This window comes from Chelmon rostratus, chromosome 11, assembly GCF_017976325.1.
Source record: "Chelmon rostratus isolate fCheRos1 chromosome 11, fCheRos1.pri, whole genome shotgun sequence".
Lineage (NCBI taxonomy): Eukaryota > Metazoa > Chordata > Actinopteri > Chaetodontiformes > Chaetodontidae > Chelmon > Chelmon rostratus.
In genome coordinates, this window is record NC_055668.1 from 22624078 (window position 1) to 22646707 (window position 22630).

General features: G+C 41.2%; 2 protein-coding genes and 1 long non-coding RNA gene across 3 annotated transcripts in view; all 3 read right to left on the minus strand.

The window, feature by feature from the left end:
- Window positions 1-590: 590 nt before the first annotated feature.
- LOC121614257 (transmembrane protein 41A-B-like) lies at window positions 591-5643 on the minus strand. The gene is made up of 5 exons (XM_041948072.1): window positions 5504-5643; window positions 1742-1892; window positions 1362-1523; window positions 928-1066; window positions 591-826 (listed from the first exon to the last, which is right to left on the minus strand). The coding sequence occupies exons 1-5, from the start codon at window positions 5641-5643 to the stop codon at window positions 591-593; spliced, it is 828 nt and encodes a 275-aa protein (XP_041804006.1).
- A 2147-nt stretch (window positions 5644-7790) lies between these two features.
- LOC121614346 lies at window positions 7791-8584 on the minus strand. The gene is made up of 4 exons (XR_006007226.1): window positions 8438-8584; window positions 8235-8321; window positions 8054-8143; window positions 7791-7921 (listed from the first exon to the last, which is right to left on the minus strand). It is a non-coding gene; the product is annotated as an uncharacterized LOC121614346 (long non-coding RNA).
- A 9203-nt stretch (window positions 8585-17787) lies between these two features.
- Window positions 17788-22630, minus strand: part of bean1 (brain expressed, associated with NEDD4, 1) — a 38845-nt gene continuing 34002 nt past the window's right edge. The window contains exon 5 of the mRNA XM_041948114.1: window positions 17788-18178. Coding sequence (XP_041804048.1) covers window positions 17788-18178 — 391 coding nt within the window. The remainder of the gene's footprint in view (window positions 18179-22630) is intronic.

The window sequence follows — 22630 nt, forward strand, 5'->3', positions numbered from 1 at the left end:
TGGTTTGTGTTCTTGTGTGACTTTGGTGAATCCTAATCAACCTTTAAAACACCAAAGGCACACAATAACACAAACAAACTATCCCATTGAGTCCAACAACCCCGGTGTTCTGCGAGATAAAGTAACCATTTTTGTCAGTTTGTTTATGCAAACTATCCCTTTAAATCTGCTGAGATGATGCAACATCAGCATCATCTCTGTATTTTCCAAATGATGTGAACTATTTAGCACCTTTAAGAGCAACAATCCAGCCTGAACTTTTAGAAGCTTATGTTATTCCAAATCGACGGATTATCAGGGCCCATCTCTGAAGATTTCCCTGAAACTTTAGCTCTGTGTCTTAGCATTGAGAGATCTTTGGGAAACTTAAGTCTGCAGCCGAGTGTAACGTGACCTGATGACATTTCCAGACTTTCAGAACAGATCATACTTTAGGTATGAAGAACCTTTGGTGTGACCTTACAGAAATCACAAGCCTGCAGAGGACAAAAGGTCACATGCCTACCAGTGGAGAGAGCTTTTTCCATCGCAATTCTTCTGACACCAGAAGAATCAAACCAAACCCGACATCTCTTCCTCGACCCCAGAAATCATCGTCTCTTCCGGTCCTGCTTGATTTCAGTCTGGCAGGGTCCATTACTGTCCATGCCGTCCACCTTGAGGTGAGCTTTGCTGTACTGTTTGATCAGCGCTCCAGGGACGAGAGCCATGAGGGCGATGGCCAGGAGCTGGGCCAGCGTCCCCCAGGAGAAGATATCATCCAGAGAGGAGATCTCCGAGAGGATGGAGCCCGTGCGAACACAGATGAAGTTGTATGGGATCAAACCTGGAGGAGAAAGCAGCAGCTAAGTGATCAGTGTTTGTGGCTGTGTGTGTGTGTGTGTGTGTGTGTGTCCATGTGTGTGTTTAGAGTGTGTGTCGTCTCACCTATGAGCACAGAGAAGAAGAAAATGGAAATAGGGATGTTGAGGACGGGACAGGTGATGTTAAGGAACCAGTTAGGAGTCATAGGGAAGAAACGAAGGAAAAGGAGGAAGAAGAACAAACTGCTACGATTCTCCTCCACCTGACAGAGGAGGAAGAGGAGGAGGAGGAGAAGAGAAAAGGACAAAGATGGTGTGAAAAAATGAGTCATAATGTCAAAAAGAGACAAATCTTTTATTTGTCCAATACTTTGTTTTATGTCCAAACACCTGCAAAAAAGTGCTAATTAGCAAGTGTTAGCATGCTGGACATAGCAAACATTAAATTCTTAGTACAAGCTGCTTAACGCTGTCATTGTGAGCGTGTTAGCTTGCTTGCATTGGCCCTGAGGCACAGAGAGCAGCTAGCATGGCTGCAGACTGAGTGGAGCTGCCTACCTTCCTCTGCAGCAGGGCCACCTTCTCAGGGAAGATCTGAACCACGTGCTGCTTTCCGAACGCAGAGGAGAGCAGGAAGCAGAATGTGGAGCCCGACGTGGTGAGCAGGCAGGCCAACAGCAGACCCTCCCAGGGCCCGAATATCGCACCAGCGAGCATGTTCTGAAAGAGGGAGGGATGGATGGATCAGTGGATGGATTAAAGCCATTTGTGTGAGCCAAACACTGTGCAGCATTCAGCCAAGTGTTCATCAAACCATGTGTGTGTGTCCTGCCTGGAATCAAACTCCATCAGACCAAACTGTATTATGCTTTAATACACTGAGCTCATCATTTCTTTAGGTTTTGTCGGAATAATGGTGTATGTACAGTGTGTCTCACCAGGAAGGATGAGCCAGGTATGGCGAAGGACTGTTTGTACAGGTAGGCGCTGCAGAACAGCAGCAGAACATAGCCGTGATGTTCTTTTTTATAAAACTTGAGCATCTCTGCGAGTTCCCGCAGCTCGTCCAGGTCCGACGGGAACTTCAGCCTGGATGGAAAGCATAACAGAGCAAAACTTGGTACTGACGGATTTTTCATCTAATTCTGAATGAAATACACCTTGTCAAAGCCTTTACACATCAGTCTGTGATGTCTGATGTGTTTTAATATACTTTTTACCGCTTCATCTATGTCACATTCTGTTGTTGATTTCCCACATTTCCCAGAATGCCTTTCATTACAGCCTGAAGAATATCACAGAACATTTTTAACATTTTTTGTGTTTTTTTGAGATACAAAGTGAGCAAGACATTTTAAAGTTGAACTTGTCAGTGCCCTCTGGTGGACAAATGATGGTACTAATGGTGACATAATTTCCAAATGATCGCAAACCTAGTTCAGCATTTCTGTACTGCAGTTTCTTGTTACTTTTGGGCCTACATACACACCAGTAACACACACTTACATCTACAACAAACTGTTATCAGCTGATTTATCATTCTAGCTCTGCCTTTCATCATGCCAAATGTCTCAATTAAGAACAGATCTCATTATGGGCAGTTTTCATGAGGTTCATTTATTGGTGGAGATTGATTCCAAAGAACTTGAATTGAAGTGGATTATGAAGATTTACATGGACATTCTTGTCTGGAGAGACAAGTTGCTTTGGGGGGTTTGATTTCATTTTATTATTATTATTTTATTTATGGAGCACCATTAACAAAAATCCATTCACTGTCATTGCATTGGTGCAGCATCTGAAAACTTGTGTTGCAAGAGAAACTCTGTGTTTGTTTGAGTGAAAACTCTCCATACAACAAAAAAATGGCTGCTAGTTTTTATAACACTACGGAGAAAAGGAATAAAAAAGGTCATCTCTAGAGCTGAGTAGGCAGCTGTGTGCGTGTGTGTGTGTGTGTGTGTGTGCCCTCGAAGGCGAGTGGGCGGGTAACAGGATACATTTGATTGAGGGACAGAAATAGCGTCACTGCCTGTAGACTTTAGCAGAGGGTAGGAAAACACCCCTCACACACACACACACACACAAACCAAAATCCCCCCTTGAAACTCAAGATGCCGACTTCCTCTCCCACCTGCTCTGACAGTCAGCATTCCTCATTTCTACTGGTCCATGGACAAACATTCTGCTCTGTGATTGGTCAGCAGGTTGATGATGTGTAAGCGCTCGGATACGTCAACCTGCATGAATGTATGTGCAGTATTTAAGGAGGGAAATGTGTCATCGTGGGCACTTTTAATTTGGCTTGCACATAACCCCATGAGACACATACTGCATGCGTACAGGGGCTGGACACCTCATGCAGATTCTAACTCACTTCATCACAACTAAGAACTCATATGAAGCATCAGGCGTAGTGTTGAGAGTTTTTAAACCTCAAGGATGCAATAATAACTTTTTTGATTGACTGATAAACTGTTAGCACATTAAAATGTCATAAAAAAAAGTAAAAGTATAGGCAGCAACAACTTCCTGGAGCCCAAGATGACATCTTCAAAGTCTGTGTTGTCCAATCAGCAGCAGTCTCTAAAGGAAGCGCTACTTAGTGATATAAAACAGAGAATAGCAGCAAATCTTCACATTTCAGAACCTGGAACCGGCAAATGTTTGGCACTTTTACTTGATGAATGATTGAAATGATTAATTGATTGGTGCCAATTAATTTTCTGAGTCGGCACAAAATATAAGCCATTTCGGGGCCATTTAAAAGATGTCAGTGAACAAAAACCATTACAAAACGTGATGTATGTCACATTTAAAGATGTAGTATTGTTATTTTGACCATTGTGCCCCTGGTGTTACTGCATTTCACTGTGCAGGATCTGATTTATGGACCCTGTGCTGCCACTCGAGTTCAGTGTATTTGGTTTTCTTCTCTTCTGTTTCTGGTTTCAAACATAAACTGAGACAACAGGATGCCAACAAACGCAGCTCCACTGGGTTCACTCGCGCCGTGTTTAGATGACTCGATAAGTAACATTATAATACGAGTAATATCAAGTTAATGGGTGCGAACACACACACACAGATGGGTCCCGCTCTTGGCTTCGGAGTGTCTTGGTCGGCGTTATTCTATCATCCCCCGACAACCTCGCACTTGACTGTCTGGCACATAGCAACATACCACTTACGAGACTCATGCACACACACGCATGTGCACACACACAAACACACTAATACATAAAAGCAGTTGGACACACTACGACACGCACGCACACACACACAGTCTGAGGAGTAATGTGATCAGTCCAAAAAGTACCGAGAGGGGAGAGAATGAAAGGAGATGTGAATATAAACAATATTTAATATTTCACTGCTAGACTGACATGATGATGATGATGATGGTGATATGATGTTTATGATTTGTGACACAGATTTGACAGGCATCTGACGAGTCTTGTTAATTCACATATATGATACTGAGAATGGCAAAAATTGATTAAAGAGGTTATTAATTCCGTCATTCATTGCCGTTATTTATATTCACCCTCACAGGAATCCCGTCCCAGCATGCACTGGGAAAGAGGAAAGGTAAACACAGCTGATGGGTCACTAGTCCAGTGGTCTCCAATCTCCACCCGGGTTTCAAGGTAAGTATGAGGGGTCACGATGACTTCACCATTTTCTCTTTCACCTCCTTCAGGGCTTAAAATGCTTCAAATGAAACACCCTGAGGAGGGAAAATGACTCTTTGGCTGAACTGCTCACAATTATTGTCCAAATCCCGTGATGACAGGTCATCAGGAGACTGAGTCATGATCACAAGCCAAAAACGTTGGGACCCATCAAAGGGGGACACACAGACACCGGAGTTCATAAAGTTTCAGACTCATGGCAGTGGGTGATTTAGTGTCTCAGCCACTCGATGTTCCCGATACTGTAATGGTGAGGAAAGGCAACACCGATAAACCACCAATCACGGAGTCACTGGCAGTGGCGGAACAAGTGCTCAGATCTTTAGAAGAGATCTGTTTTAGTAAAAGTAGCAACTCCACAGTGTAGAAATACTCTGTTACAAGCAAAAGACCTGCATTCAAAAGTAAACGTGCAAAATATAATACTTAAAGTACCAAAAGTAAAAACCAAAATTACATATTCTATCAATGTAATTTTTATAATAAGTGTATTATAAGTTTGTAAGAGTCACTTTGTGTGTGCTTTTTATACTTTAGTCTAAAATGATACACAACAGTTTACTTGTTGATGATATTTGTATTAATAATCTCAAAGTACACTTACTTTAGATAAATGCAGTAGAGTGAAAAGTACAATATTTGCTACCACAGTGTAGTCAAAAGTAAAAGAATGAAGTGGGTACAAGTACCTTAAATCTCAGCTTAAATGCAGTACTTGAGTAAATGTACTTAGTTACTTTCACATCTGCTTAATGCTTTAAGCAGTAGTTTGTGTGTGTGTGTGTGTGTGTGTGTGTGTGTGTGTGTCTGTAGTTTCAAACTATAAATGTGATTTTTCTATGTAAACATTGCTTAAAGTAACATAAGAATAAGTTACTTTGTAAGAGATTTCCGAGAAACTCACATACTCAAATTAATCAGATAAATTAGAAGAAAATAAATAAAATAAGATTTAAGTTGGGATTCAGTTTTTGAAGTTGCTGCGTGCCTTTCCATTGCACCTACCTGTACTCCTGGACCCCCCCATCCTCCCCGCCAGAGCCCGGCTGGACGTGCGTCGGTCCCGGGGGAAGGTGAGTCGACAGCAGGTAGAGGTAGACACTCGCCGCCGCCACAATGGCAGCCAGCCCCGCCAAAGAGCGCATGTTGCCCCCCGCTGAAGCTCCCGTTCACCGGCAAACTGTGCTGGAAACTCAGCCTGAATTCAACAGCGGGGAACAAACCAAGTCGACGTGTTGCGGTTCAGTTGGACGACACCGAGGAAGAGGGGTGTCGCTTACCGGGCACCAGGCTGCAAATGACGGTTGACATTCTGTCTGGGTTCGGCAGACGGATCACATGGCAGCCGGCGACCAACAACTTTCTTAAGGGAAAAGACACTGTGTGTTACTCTGTCCCACTGCAGACACAACCCCCCACCGTTTCACTGCGGTGCATATTTATTTTTCCCCTTTTATATTTTCTTTTTTCAACAATTTGCTCCATAACAGGGATATTGAACAAATTCAGCCAATTTAACTGAACTTTGTTTGTGATTTCAGGACTTTGAAAATGTAGTTTCACGAACGGGCCGCTAGATGGCGACATGTTAAAAGCCATGGGGAGTTCAGAGGCGTCAGATTATGAAACGATATGAACTTACATTATGCAGTGGCAGTATTTATAGATCATGATTCTTATTATGCAGCACTCTAATTTCATCACCGGGTTACTAGTAAATTGAAAAAAATCTGATAAAATGCTAAAGACATAAAAGAGGTGATCCCTCAAATAAAGAGCAGCACATAACAAATATCCTGCAGAGTAAAGAGTTTCTGTAAAGTTAAAATTCTTGTCTCCCTCTATAGATTTTTCTTTTTTTCTTTTCTAAGGGACTCTGTTTTTTGTTTAGGTTATAAATTTATATATTATTCATGTATTTATACAGGTGTGTTTTCTGTTGAAATTGAAATGAGTCTCCAAAGCGAGAAGCATAAGGTAGCAACGCGACAGAGAAACCTGAACAGCATGATTATATTTATATTATAAATGACCATTATCTATAGAAACATATGTGGTTTCCAGTATCATGCCAAAGTGTGTTACAGACCCTGGCAGGAAGTAAGTCACCATGGGAGGCGGTACCATGGATTAGGTGCTTCTAACATGAGGGACACACCGGTGGTGAGTTTGGAATGACTTCATGAGAGGGAAAACTCTGTTCAGAGGAGGAGCGCGAACACATTTAAAGTTTGACATCTTACAGATGATTGGCTGAAGGTGAGTGTGTCAGGTTGTGATTGGATGAAGACAAGAACCAGCTTGTGGAGTTTAAAGGAAACTGCTTGTGACTTCAGAGGGCTTCATTTGTCTGACAGCTTTAGTTACTTTTCAGATTGCAACTTTTCATATCCTTCATCTCTAGAAAAAAAACATGTATCTCCAAAATTGTATTGTTTCTGATAAACTAAAGGATGGTCCTTTGTGGGTTTAGAAAATGCTCCTCCTTCTTCAGATGAATAAACTCTTTAAAAAGCCTCTTGGATTATCGGGAAAATGCATCAAAAATGAAAACAGGATGTTTTTCTGACTTTTTAGAGATATGTGGTTCTCACAGGACAGCCACTTTACAAACATATGATGATCGTATAGAACATGATGCAATGATGCTGTAGATTAAACCAGCCAACAGTATGTAAAGTAGCTCAAATGAGCTCGACCTTAAAAAGCAACACTTACATGATTGCAGCTGGAATATTGATCCACAAACATCAGATATAATAGAAAAACACTAACAGGGGACATTTTACTGCACATTGAGTACTACTTTTAATACTTTAAATGCATTTTGCTGATGCTGCTGACATACTTTTACTTAAGTAAGGTTTTGAATGCAGTACTTTCACTGTCTTAAAGGATCTGAGTACTTCTTCCACCGCTGGTTCTGCGATTTAGGTGAGATTAAAAACAAAGTCATGTTTTATTGGTCACTGTATTACATATGACTTGGTTTTTGTGATTCCTTCTTCAGTTTGGATGTTTAAAAAAAAATGGTGCGATGGTATTTTTGGTATCTTATACGTCATTATGGCCTGAGCACTCGCATGTGCATGAAACAATAACATATATACATATTAGCTAATAATATTGGGATGATAAACTAAAGATAACCTGTAAACTATTATAATTAAATGAATTAAAAACATTCTGAACTGTCTAAGTTTTTCATATTACCCCCCAATAAAACTGAATAGAACTGAATCTCTCTCTTTATCCTCTTAGAATGCAAATAAAACAAATCAACACAAGAACATATATTTCATTGCTGTGTTTATTATTCAGCATCATTTGGGTCAAACAGATTAAGACAGATTTAGAAGGTCTTCAAAGCTGTTTCCCATCATGGCCCGGGTTTTTCTTTTTTGCCATGTTTGTGTGTCTTTCCTGCAAAGGAAGTTTGAACATTTTGTTACAAATGAAAAAAGTTAGCCTTGAGCTAAAAGTTGTTTTTGCTCTGAGACTTTGACTTTCAGAACGTAACATGAGAACGACATAGTGTGATCGCTAAAGCCTGACCTTTCTTGTGGCTGGAGCCTTTACCGCCGATCTCCAGGCTGGCAAAGCGAGTGTCCAGAATTTTTGGAAAGCCCTTTTTCTCTAGAATAGCTGTGAGGTTAGAGCAGGCGCTGTCAGTCGCAGATCCACAAAGCTATTGCTTAATGCTAATTATTAATGTGAGTTAAACACGCAGGAATACCTTTAACATCTTCAGCGGATGGAGTTTTCCTCGCATAGAGTCCAACCACAAGGACGAAGAGCAGGAAGAAAATCAGAGCCCTCATGTCTATGAGAGAGCACTCAGGCTTAGCACAACACTCTGCCTTTCATTCCACGATAAAAACTAATGATCCGTTTTAATTGTCGGTGAAAGCTGAAAAGAGATTTTAAATAAGAACTCACCTTTGCTCTTAAACTCAGCAGCAGTCGTCTGTAAGTGAGTCTTGAACGATGAGCTTAATGTTTACGCCGTCTCTATTATGGCTCTGACTTAAATACCGGGCCGACAAGCCTCAGGCTGCGTGAGTCTGCGTGTGAAGCATCTTAAAAATCCACCCAGATCAGTTTTAGCAAAACAGGAACCAAAAATAAATCACCCGCTCATTGTATTGTCAAGTACAGCATGTGAGAAACTCTTACCTGCACGTACTCATACGCAGCAATCAGAAAGCGCTGGTAGCAGCACACAATCAGAACTGAACCAGCAACCAGGGGGTTAAAGTACTGACTGTGAGCTTTCATTTTAGGGTTATCCATCCACATCAGGTGATTTACGCTGGAATTAAGATTTATTCAGGTTTTCTCATGATTGTTGTTGTTTATCTAAACATAGCACAAAAAGTAAGGAAATTTGTGTTTGGTAGCTTATTTCATTGTTTGAACAATACTTCATGGCAATAAATCTTATACCGATGGAAAGCCTGTTTATTTCCCTTTTAAATGGTGCTGTATTTGTAACTAACTGTGGGATGAGCAGCAGAGCTGAGTATGTGGGTTGCGCCCATGAAAATTTGGCAAACTGCCAATTGTTGCTGTCATCTTGGAGGATAGTGTTCGGTCCCAGGCTGCGGTGCTATGGGATTGCCACTGGTTGCAGAATCTCCTCTTGATATCTCTCTGCACTGAGACTGCCTCCAATGATGACAAGCCCTTATTTTTCCAGTGAGGAAAGGTCTCCATCTGAGGGCACCAGAAGCTCAAAACAACATAGCAACAGCAAAAGAAGTTGTTGCATTGATAAGGAAGATTGCTCATCCCACAAATACATCTTCCTTTAAAATGCGGCACCATTTAAAATGGAAAAAACTGTTTTTTTAATGGTGTAAGATTTATTGCCATGAAGCATTGTTACAACAAATGTCAGAACGAGTCAGCAGTGGATAAAAAATGTCGACATTCAACTTCTGTCCTGGCTTCAGTCAGCCAAGTTTTATTGTCTTGAGCCTGAGGCTAAACAGGAGTGAAGCCTCATCCACGTACATCAAAGAAATTCTAAAGATGCAAACATTCAGGTTTTGCTGGAAGGACGATGGACAGGCGACATCGTCGCCACGGCAGAATTTCAGCGCCAAGGTTTTAATACACATTCTTCAGGGGTGGTAAAAGAGGGGGTGGAACTGCCTCTCTCACGAGAAACACATTGAACTCAAATGAAGTCTCCTTTAACAGTTACACATCGTTTGAGCATCATGCCTCTGTTTTTAGCAGTCCTACTATATATATATCAATTAATTCTCTGAACTATTATCAGTCATACACACCAACTATAACAAAATTCTAATAACTGGTGATTTTAACCTACATGTTGATAATAGCTCTGACTCAGTGTCCAATGAATTTTTAAATCTTTTAAGTTGCATGGATTTTAAACAGCACGTCACACAACCGACTCACAACAGAGGTCACACCCTGGACCTGGTCATAACCTATGGCCTGTCCACTGGTGTGTCCTCTGTCGTTGACCTGGCTGTGTCTGACCACTGCTGTGTGTATTTTAACATCACCAGTTTTAACCACCAGGAGGCCCCGGTGAGAACGGTGAGAAAACGCTACATTACTTCTGAAGTGGTTGCAAATTTTATGGAGATTTTAAAGAGCACTCCTGCAGAAAGTTTACCTGCTTCTTGTGATTTTATTGTTGACAATTTTAACAGCAAACTGAAAACAACGCTGGACTCAGTCGCTCCACTTTTAACCAAAATCATAAAAACAAAACCTACACCACCGTGGAGAAATAATGACGAAATCAAAAAACTCAAAAGAAATTGCAGGAGTGCAGAGAGGAGGTGGAGAAAAAGCAAACTGACAATTCACTATGAGATATTACGTGAACAGCTGAAAATCTACAATAACACAGTCAAATTGGCACGAATCTCTCATTTTTCAAGACTCATCACAGACCATAAAAACAACACCAAATTCCTGTTCTCCACCATCGATCGTTTAACTAATAGCAATTTTAAAAAACCCTCCAAACCCCCATCAGATGCCCTCTGTGAGGACTTTGCAGACCACTTCAGAAGTAAAATCGATAATATCAGATCCAGTCTTTTACCCCAACAGAATTTATTTTTTAACACACCTGTACCATTACTTTTACCTGAGGAAACACTGGAGAGTTTTGCCCTGGTGGACGCAAGGACACTTGGTCGAGCTTTCTCCCAACAACCTGCCTTTTAGACCCAATTCCCACATCACTTTTAAAAAACATTTTATGGCTTCTTTGAGGAACAGATTTTAAATATTGTAAATTACTCTCTTCAGACGGGTGTCTTCCCCACCACCTTTAAAACATCAGTGGTGAAGCCCCTTCTGAAGAAGAGTAACCTAGACCCCAACATTTTTAATAACTACAGACCTGTGTCCAACTTACCATTTTTAAGTAAAATATTAGAAAAGCTGGTTTTTAATGAAGTAAATGATTTTTTAAATAGTATCAATATTTTAGAGAAATACCAATCTGGTTTTAGGATGAACCACAGTACAGAGACGGCCCTTTTAAAGATTTTAAATGACACTAACGCATATTCACATAAACTCACAGTCTTGGTACTACTGGATCTAAGTGCTGCCTTTGATACAGTAGATCACCACATTTTATTAAACAGACTGAGATACCTAGTCGGCCTCTCTGGTACTGTTTTTAACTGGTTCAGCTCCTATCTCACAGATCGATATTTCCGGGTAAGTTTGGATACATGTTCCTCCAGAACACATTAAATAAATTGTGGGGTGCCCCAAGGGTCAATTTTAGGTCCAATTCTTTTTAATCTATATATGCTCCCCCTTGGGGACATCATCAGGAGACACGGCATCAGTTTCCACAGTTACGCAGATGATACACGGCTGTACATTGCCGTGTCTCCTGAAGACACAGGGCCAATTGATGCCCTTTTTAACTGTATTTTAGATATAAATTCATGGATAGCGAGAATTTCCTACAGCTAAACCAGGACAAAACAGAGGTCTTAGTCATTGGTCCTGAAGGCAAGAGAGAGAAACTTTTACCAAAACTACAAGATTTTAAACCAACACAATGTGTAAAGAACCTGGGCATCATTTTTGACTCTGAGCTGAATTTTATTCCACATATTAAAAATGTAACAAAAATAGGTTTTTATCATCTTAAGAATATAGCCAGAGTCCGCCCATTTCTCTCTCAAGCTAACACGGAGGTGCTGATGCATGCTTTTATCTCCTGTCGTTTAGACTACTGTAATGCCCTGCTCTCTGGCCTCCCCAAAAAGACCATTTCTAACCTGCAACTATTACAGAACTCAGCCGCACGCGTGCTGACGAAGACCAGAGGGCGGGCTCACATTACACCGATTTTAAAATTGCTGCATTGGCTCCCCGTGTGTTTCAGGATCGATTTTAAGGTTCTTCTATTAGTTTTTAAATGTCTTAATGGTCTTGGGCCCTCTTATTTATCTGACCTGCTTTTATCATATCAACCCTCGCGGGTCCTGAGGTCCTCCGGCACTGGACTTTTAAATATTCCTAGAGTCAATACAAAAACCCACCGGGAGGCTACATTCAGCCATCATGGCCCTCGACTATGGAATAGCATCAGGACTGAAGAGACTGTTGATGTTTTTAAAAAGAGGCTCAAGACTCACCTTTTTGGTTTGGCCTTTAACTGATCTCTTTTAAACCTTTAGTTCTTCTATTATGTTATTTTTACTTCTTATATTTCTTATGAAGTGTCCTTAGTTATGCACTTTATCAGTATTACATCTTAAAATCTTATTATTATTGTTTCTTATTTACTATTTATTAGTTATTTATGTCTATTTTATCTCTGGGTGGTCTCTGTGGCGGCGCTCCCGGTGGCCACAGGCTATGGCGTTCTCAGTGTGGATGGTGTAGGTGTTTCCCCACATGGTTCCTCAGTGCCCTGCCATGTCTCAGCACTGTGTGTGTATGTGTGTGTGTGTTTTGTGAGTGTGCATGTGAGCGCATGTGTGTATATCTGGAAGCGGGATATTGTCTGTCATATTATGCTTTTATTCTCTCTGTTGTATTCTTTTATCTTGTGAAGCACTTTGTGTTGCATTTTAAATGGATGAAAAGTGCTACATAAATAAAGTTTGATTTAATGATTCTTCTGATACACATCAAATATAGCAGCATTTTTACTTTGTTTTGAAGGTTCCTGGTTTTGAATTTTGTGGTGACGATGTGCAATATGCTCTCAGATGTGTGCATGACGATGAAGAAGAGAGGAGCTTTGCACACGCCCTGGTGAGTCAACTGGAAACTGTCGTCAGTGCTGCAGTGACACTCTGAAATGACTAATTTCATGTATCAACTCTGATGTCCTCTGCTGGACACATTGTAGAACCAGTGTGTATGAACCATGTGTGATTAGATTTTGGGATGAAGACTTGTTTTAGGGTTAGGGTTAGGATTAAGGTTAGGCTGTGGAGATTTCCTCTCTTGTTTTCCCTTTCGTGCTCCTGTGTTTTCTCTTCCTTTTGTCTCTAATCTGTCTCTCCCTTGTTTGTCTAGAGGAGTGACATCACTCCAGGGTGTGGCCAACAGGTCAGGCCAGCCTCCTTGCTGATTGAGCACAGGTGTGTCAATTCAATCAAGACCAAACCCTGACGTCACAGTACATCAACCCTGGAGATCCAACCAGTATTCGTTGAATCGTCTGCCTACCAGTGTGCTGACGATACAGACCTTCATGTGCTTTGTTCACCAGTCCTGTCTTGTTTCTGCGTGTGCTCAGTTACCTGATCCCTTCCTGTGTTTGTGCTCAGGTGATTTCAGTCACCTGCTCTCGTCCCTGCCCCGCCTGTCTGCTCTCTCTGTCAGAACTCATGTGGAAAACTCTGTCGCTCCTTCTCGTCTGCACCCTGTTAGTCAGTGGACATCTTGGATCACCCAAACCCTCCTCCTGTGGATCTTGTTTGGACCTCGCCTGTCTGCACTCACTGGGACCTGGATCTGGACTCTAGGACTTTACACCATTGGACTACACCGATTCGATTGCTGAACTCCAATTAAAAACAGTTTATTTTTTTTACATACTCGTGTCTCCTGTCTACTCTGTCTGAACTCGGCATTAGCATCTGATAAAACCCTTAAAAACATAACATAGGCAAGTAGTAGTTAGTATCCAGGAAATTAATGTAAGTCTATGTCATGTCCCCAAAGAGTGAGTCTGTGTCCATTCACAAATAGTGTTCGCTCACAACCAGCTCAGCTTCATATAACACTTCAGATTTATTCAGTCTTCTCTAGAGAAGAAAAATATTCAACAAAATCTCTAATACAAAGAAACATTATTGAACAAGGTTGCTAATATTTACATGACGTCTGTTGTCTTGACAAAGAAAAGAGGGGAGAGATGAGAAGAAGTGTAAGACATTTACACACCAGTTACTTACAGAGAATGCATCCACAAAATAGAGCTAACCGAGCATGATATGCAAACAGATCTAGACTGGAAAAATACTTCTCTCTACTTCTCAGGAAGTGTTTAATAAGGAACAAATACTACAACACTGACAACTCGGATGATCTTTACAACTTCTCTAATCACTCAAAGTAAACCCAGGTGACCTTTCCCATCTTATTCACAGTCCAGGATCGCACTTTCACACTGAGTGATTTTGTTGTTGAGTAGCTGAGTGAAAAAGCTGAATCATATCGTCGTTCTGCATCACCCTCTGCTTGGTGATTGTAAAACTCTGACTTTGTGTTTACTGTGCAGAGCTCTACATGTGTGATGTATATTTTGACACACATAGACAGGAAGTTGTGTGCATACAAGTAAGACATAAATTCATATGATTTTATAATGAATACTTGAGAATCATTCTATAAAAGCACTTTTGCAACAAAATGCATCAATGTCAATGGAAAAGAAAAGCGTGCTGTTTCCATTTGTTGACATCTAAGGTCTAAAGTATCGCTGCTGTTGTCAATATATCCACTTCTTTCAAAAGCTAACTATGAGTACACCAAAACTTCAAAGAAAAGTTCCACAGTTAACAAGTTTCAGGGTTTTGGTTGCTTGAAAACCATCATCAGGAGCAGCTTTTAAAGTAAAACTGATGCACTTACATGTTTTAGATATCAGCTGATCTCCTGGTGACTTTGTGTGGGTTTGTTTCTTCTTTTGGAGCCGAGCCTTTGCAGGACTGACTATGTGCTTTAATGTGTACGAATGTACTGTATTAATGCACTCTGAATATAACAGGCCTGTCATACTGTACAGCCTGTCTGAACCACACGAATGTCTTTCACACCTCGTGCGATTTGACAATGTGAATTAAGTGAACACATCAAATTACTCGGTCACTGGTCGAATCCTACGTTTACAGTTTTTACAATCCATCATTGACAGAATTATCACTAAATCGCGAAATGGCCAATTAGGCTCCCGCAAATTTACTTTCGAGCCAATCAATTTCGACATATTTCTTCATGTGTTTAAAAGTCAAAGTGAGAGAAACTTAAGAAAATGAGTGATGCATGAGTAGGGGGTGAATTGAACAGATTGAATTGAGAGCATCTTTTATAAATTCCCTCGATGAAATAGCTGTTAACATTTGTGTTGAAGTGGACCAAGTCATCACTCTGAATGATCAACAGTTAAAATCAGTGCTGGGACACAAAACTATGGATGTGAACTGAGCAGTTAACTCGTCTACAGCTGCCACACTGAACCAAAACGTCACCACGAGGCTGATCACCGGAACGACAGCTCGAAGCCGTCGACATGTTTCATTTTTTCACTCAATAAAACGTGTCATCACAACTTATTTAACAGGGATTCAGTTACTGAGAAGATCTTCCATGTGACATCATGACATAGCCGAACATAAACAGTGCAAAGCACTGGCTTCATTGCATTGAGATTATTATATTATGGCTACAGTGTTCAAGCTAACAGTCTGAGGGATATTAGGCACATCTTTCAACACAAAAACAATGTCACACAAAGACAGTTTCCTAAAGTCAGGTTTAAAATCTAAGATAAAACAATCTGGACACATTGTTCTAAAAGTATAAATAACATTTTCATTGTTATTAAAGCTCAGCGTCAAATGACTTCCTGCTTCAATAACCGGTGATAAATGGTGATGTTGTTTCCAGGGTAACCCTCCACACATAGCAAATATTGAAACACTGCTCCTTTGCTTCTGTCTTTGTCACAACATGGTGAATTATATAAAACACAGAGAGCTTTGAGACGATGTAACAGAGTCTCTGGTGGCCACAGCGGAGGTATTCAGCTCTTGGGCACCAACAGCAGCAAATATCTGGTTTCATTTTTTAAGGCTACACATAATACTGCCTGGATTATGCTTTTTTCAATTGTACACTCATATTCAGAATTAAGATAAACTATAGCTACGTTAGAGTAAAGGTTTAGTAACTGAAACCTCTTCATTAAAGTCAGGTTTGTGGCTTTTCATTCATTGAAATTCCCATTGACAACAAAGATGGGACTGGAAGCTGGGGTTGAACCCATTGTTTATTGTACAATTGCTAAAATCTAATTTCACTTTTGCCCCTAAAATTAAATGTCTAACAGGCAGAATTGGTCTCTATTTCTGATCAGGAAATGATACATTTGTAGCGACACATCTGATTGGATGTCAGTTTGTTCCCAATAGAGCTGCAACGACTTGTCGTTTAATCAGCTAGTAGATTAGCAGAAACCAGCCACTGTTTTTTAAAATCAATTAATTGTTCAAGACACTTTTCAAACTCTCAGTGAGGATTTGACTCTTTTTTCTGGCTCATATGAAAGTAAACTGAACATCTTTGGGGTTTTTTTTGGACTGTTGTCAGACAAAAAACAGCAGTTTTTTTTCATATTGGGCTTTAAGATTCACTATTGTCTGACACTTATAGACCCAATCATTGGTCTATTAATCAAGGAAATAATCGTAAGGTTAATCAGTATTGAAAATAAGAGACATTATTTCACACATTAACATACAGTACTTCATCTGGTAGAGATTATTGTGAGTAGTGGTTTCTTTCCTCAATCTGTTGAATTATGCAAAATAGCTAACCCAATCCAGTTCTCTCTCTCCGCAGGTTAACTGAAAAAATGTTTTCACCTTTAGTGCAATCAGGAAAAAGCCAAGAGAGCGAAACAGAGAGAAAAAGACAGAGTCAGAAGCATCCATCCCTCCAGCGAACAGTGCGTTAAGGTCTACAGTTCAATGTGTAACGTCTTTGTTGCATCAGCCCAACCTCATCGGGTGGAGGGCTTCAGGCTACATTTTGCTGCTGGGGTCCAGTTACAGAATTGATTTTAAGACCAGAGCCCTTGACAGAGAGAGTGATGACAATTTGTACGACTGTGGACAAGCTGAAACTCCCTCTCTGGCGGTGACAGATGTAGGCTGGAAATATTTAACAATGACGTCCATAACATCATCATAGTGCTTTGCTCAAAGGCATCACAGACGATAATAATTCGCTCTTCCTGTCCAGGTAGTTTCCTAATCGGTTTATGGTCTCAACCATTTCATCATTCTGGTACTACCACTGCACTGGAAGCTACAGAACAGCACACTGCTCGAAACACACTACAGAGACTGGAAATCAGCAGCGGTGCTCGGGAAGTTGAGGATGTCACGCACGACACAAGTAGACTGACAGGTGAGGATCGTACCAAAACAAACGCAGGAGGGGGGCACTCTGTGCACTTGTGTATACCTTAAACTACACTACTAAATACCACATTGACTATCATTTACACTCAAAGTCAGCTTGCTGTCCTCTTCAGTATGATGAACAGATGCAGTGATTCAGCTTAAACTCCAAAACATGACACATGACTCTTGGATCAGTCCTCAGACATAAAGATTAACAGTCAAGACATGGCAAAAACTGAACTAGACAACGATGTTATTACCAGATGGAGAAGAGTCTTTGTCCAAGGGAGCATCACCGGGGCGACAAACCTTTTCATGAGAGAAGCAGTCATTCCGGAAACATCACAGTACAAAGCAATCAGCGAGTTTTTATTGAGTCCAGAAACAAACTGTTAAAGGCTGGAGTCCTGGCTGCATTTCAGTCCACTGAGAAGCTGACGTCAGCAAATTTTCAGCCTTATTAGCTGTTAGCAACTGTGTGGAAGAGGTGTACATCTCATTTAGTGTCCACTGTTTGGTGTCACAGCTGCTCCTAACAGCCATTTTGTGCCTCACATCACAAGCGTTTGTTTAACTCAACTGGGAGCAACCGGCGGCGCAGGTGAAAGGAACAAATTAATTGTTCTACAAGATCTGGTTTGCCCCTGGTTGCCGGGAGTTGCCATCATCCCCCCTCTCAGATTGGTGTTTATAAAGGTCACATGGCATGAGAGGGAGGGGCTGCCCCTGCTCGGCCAGCACTGACTCATAAGGCGGTGCCGCTTCCAGCGGGAAGGAGATGGAAGCGATGTGTTGATGCTCCTGCTCCTGTAGTCCCAGTGGGCAGTGGGAGGGGGAGAACCAGGCAGCGCTGGCTGAGGTCTCTCCACAGTATGGAGAAGGATCCAGACTGGTGTAGTTAGGCTGCTCCTCCTGCTCTGCCCCTCTCTGACAGGGGTCCAGCAGGGAGTAAGGAGGCGGGTCATCTGTAGGTATGTAGATCTGAGTCGAACCTGGGCCAACACACTCATCGTAACTATGGAGATGAAAACAGAAAGGAAGCAGTTAGTAATGTGGAGGTGATGGTGGACTCTCTCTGGTTTGGAGGTTGCTAATATTCAGAAGAACATCACTGTTAATGAGCGTATTGTTAATTTTCTTTTACTTTCAAAAGTTAGATGGACAAAAAAAGTGTCCCAGCTGAACCTTCAGTGCCAAATATGAGCAACTGTGTTATAAAATGTCTGAGTCTTCAAGAAAAAGTCAAAGGTCTGCGTACATGAAATCAAGTGCAACTCTTCAGGTAAGAAACATCCAATCACAGAGTTTAAAATCTTTCTTGTAGGCCTCTTCTTAGGCCTAAAGAAACATTTAGCAGCACTTTAAACTGGGTCACTTTCAGATGAACTGCAGCTGTGGGCCAGCGGAGCTTCTTCTCAAAAGCAACAATGGCCGAGACTCATGAGTGTCATAACTTAGAATTAAAACTGATGACCACAGCATAAAGATTATATAAATACAGACTCCTGCATTTGCATTTTGAGGAACACTGAGAATATCTTAAAGAGGAAACTGGAACCGGCAGCTCATCCCAGTTTGCAGCTTTATATAATCCCATCGCCCACTTAGACGATGTACAGCTGCGTGTCTGCTACGTGAGAGCTAACTCTATGATCCGGTATGTGCTGACAGCTGTCCAGTTTCGTCTGTCTCTCCACTATGACAGGGACACAAAATGTCACAGTCATTTGTCCTCCTGTCCTCCAGTTTGCCCTTTGTGTTTCTCTCTGTCTCCTCTTTCTCCCATCTGTCTATGGGTGTGTATGTGGTGTGGGCGTGGCTTCCCTCCTGCCTCTCAGCTCTGCTCCTCCTGCACACCTGCCATCAGTCAGCTCGTTACGTCACGTCTCGGCCTACCCACCTGCCGCTCATCAGTTCGTCAGCCCTGCAGGAGCTCAACCCTGCTTCTTCAGCCACTCATTGCTCAGTTTGCCACCGTGGTGCTCACGCTACTGCCAAGCTTTAAGTTTTATTTTTAAAGATTTTTAATGATAATGACGACATTATCATTTAAAAATGTGTGCAGAGAGGAAGCCCTCCAGCAAAGTGCAAAAACACATAACCTTTGGCTTGTGCCTGCCTGTGTGTTGCATACTGCCCTCAGGAGATTTCTCGCATGTTTGAGAGGTCAGAGGTTCAGAAGCCAGAAGCAAGTGAGAAGTCAACATCTTGCTCAAAGACACCTCAGAAGGCCGAACAGGGTTTTTGGTTTGGAGAACTGGTTTCCATGTTCATGACCACACCTACACATCTGTGCTGACTTTAAATTTGATTCAGTGAAATAGCAGACTTGATGACACAAAAAAACTAACTGTGATAAATTCACTTCAGAGCAAATACACAAAGAGGCTTAAGAACAAAAGCTTCATGCAGGAAATCTCAAAATGATCGCACGACTTGCAACCTCTAATACATGTAAAGCGGAACTTTGTACAGTGTTCCTGAGAGTTCAGTGCACTGCACCACATGCACAGACACAAAACACAAGCAAAGGAATAAAACATCTTCAAATGCTGGAAAAGAAATAAACATAAACACTCTGAAATAGGATGAAACTGGATGGATGCTGTAATGAAGTGACTGTTAAAAAACAACCTGTATGATGATGACATCACCCAGAATGATCTTTTCAAACAGACACTGATAGATAATTTGAACATGCTGGTCCAGCTTTGTATTAATGAGGGGGAAAGCAGAGCTTTTAAAAACGCTGATTTATGACTGTCATGACTGTTTTCCCCTGTTGTTGATCTAAACTCAAAAATGGTCAATAACTATTTGGTAGACGTGAGAAGCTGATTAATCCACTGAGCTGCCAAGCACAACCCTGATTTCCAAAAAGTTGGGATGTTGTGTGGAACAGAGGATTAAACAGAACGTGATGTTTGCGAATCCTTTTTGACAGATAATCAACTGAAAACAGTACAAAGACAATATATCTAATTTTTAAATTTAAACTGCTGCTAAAATGCTTCATGTTTCACTATCAACGTGTAGTCTAACACAGCAAGAATCGATAAATGCAGCAGATTCCTTTTGTTCTTCACTCACTCACACACACACACACACACACACACACACACACACACACACTTAGAGCCTCTTCCTTCTTCCTGCTGTTTTGGCAGAGTCCCAAAACGCTTCCCTGATGAACTCCTCCAGCAGCCCCAGAGGTCATGTTTCTACCAGCCTCCTCCATCAGGCAGAGAGCGAAGAGAACATAGCAGAAGCAGAATGAAACTAAATAGAAAACAGAATTATAAAATCTCTGTGTGTAGGTGTGTGCGTGCGTGTGTTTGCATGTTTGCGTGTACTTGTGCATGCTACACATGGTTGGGGTGGGGGGGGGTAGTTGGGTTTAGGTTAGTGTTGGGGCTACACACATAGTTGTGATTCTTAAGGTTAGGGTAGGGGGCATGCACTCGGTCAGTGAGTGTCCTCACAAGGATAAAAGTACAAATGTGTGTGCCTGTGTGTGTGGAGCTAATGGTCGATGATGATGGGGGCATAGGAAGCAGTAAATCAGTGTAACTCAATCAGGTCAGTGGTTAACTATATCAGTCTGGTACTGCACAGTGCTGTAAGTGTGTGTGAATGTGTGTGTGTGTGTTGCCTTGCCTTCGTTCTTTCTCCTCACTTCCGTTCTTTGGTTTTATTCTTGTGCACTCTCTCTATCTCCTTCACTACCCTCTGTGAGTGTGTGTGTGCCCACTTGCCAGCTATTTTAAAGCAGCGTTGGAGACTCTGAGTGTGTGTCTGCGGTTTCCTGCTCCATGTGTGTTTGCTTGTAAGGGAGAGGGAGATATTCTATTTTAGCCTTGATGTGAGGACAAGGCTCAGTCAGAAAGACCTAATGTCCGCTGCACCCACTGCCCGTCACCACACACTCCTCTCTCTCGCACACACACACACACACACACATACACACACACATACAGTACTGTTAAAGGAGGCAGAAGTAGTGTTTGGATTGAGACCCTGTCTGTGTGTCAAGTGTTCAAAAGACCTTTTCCAAAGTCTATAGAGCAGTATGTTTTCTTTAGCATGTTCATATAACTATATTTTATTAATCTCTGGTTTATTCAAACACATTAGATTGAATTTTCTACAATCCTGGTTTCAAAAAAGTTGGGACATGGTGCAAAAATAAGTAAAAACAGAACCAATCATTTGCAGACAAACTGTGTTTACAGATAACAAAGTGTTTCTGAGCCCATGTATTAATCTCCTTTATCCAATCACGTGTTCACAAAGTGTTGAACCTCGCTCCATCCTGGCTTGTGAACCACTGAGCCTTTCAAGGATGCTCCTTTCATACCCAATCGTTCCTGTTACCAATCAGCCTGTTTACCTGTGGAATGGTCCAAACAGGTGTTTTTTCTCAGTCCTTTGTTGCTCCTGTCCCAACTGGCTTGAAATGTGTCAATGGCATCAAATTCACAATAAGCAGATATTTACAAAAATCAATGAAGTTGATGGGGTGAAACATTAAATATATCGTACTTGTACTGTTTTCAGTTGAGTATACGTCTACAACTGATCAAATTCTGCTTTATTTATGTTTTACAGTGTCCCAACTTTTTTGGAAACAGGGTTGTAGGTGCAAATGTTGTGCGAGAACTGGCTCCCTGTTTATTGCCAGCATGAACAAACCAACAGGGATATGAAGACACACAGGTCGACTGCTAATTGCAGTGAACCTTAATGTGACCCACTTTGAGATTTATATACTTTAGCATCTGCTTTTATCCAGTCTTTATACTGTCAGCACTATTTTACCTGGTTTTAAATTCATTATTTCTACATTGTTAGGGCTAACGGTCTAATTATTGTGTTTTCATTTAATCTTTTCTAAATACATTTGAGTTTGGCATACAATCTCTACCTCACACGCCTCCACACATGCACATAAAACAAAGGCTCGGGGTCCAAGTCCAATTTTTTTATCTTATGTGTCACATTTCAAGTCACTGAGCACTTTATGACCTATTCTAAATTCAAAATGTTTGTCTATGGAGATTTCATGGCAATGGTCTGGATTTTAATGTAACTGTAAACATTATCACCACCACCTGTTCAGTCTAACAACTAACCATAACCCCTCTGACAATAGGTGGCAGTATTCCATATTGCTCCGGGCAACAAACCTAGTTCAACGGCAAAGAAAAGAAGAGATAGAAATAGAAACAAAACAAGAGTTGATATTGCTGTTGCTTGCAGCTCTTGGTGAGTAAAGAGATGAAGTTTGATGCTGAACGTTTCTATTAGACTGGTGAATAGCTCTTAGTGCAAACATTGGCGATTAAGTGATTATAGAAGTAGCTGATTGTATAACGTGAAGGCGTTAATATGCAGTTTAGTGCAGTTAGTCCAGCAAAATTACCTACATGTATGCATTTCCTTGTTTCTTATGACAGAAGTGGACACA

What these genes read in the sequence shown, in the direction of transcription:
- LOC121614257 (XM_041948072.1), bottom strand. Translation starts at nt 5,643, where the DNA reads ATGCGCTCTTTGGCGGGGCTGGCTGCCATTGTGGCGGCGGCGAGTGTC. An exon ending in GGGGGGGTCCAGGAGTACAG is followed by an intron (nt 1,893 to 5,503) that starts GTAGGTGCAATG and finishes CTTTCCATCCAG; the next exon opens with GCTGAAGTTCCCGTCGGACC. An exon ending in TGGCCCTGCTGCAGAGGAAG is followed by an intron (nt 1,067 to 1,361) that starts GTAGGCAGCTCC and finishes CTCCTCTGTCAG; the next exon opens with GTGGAGGAGAATCGTAGCAG.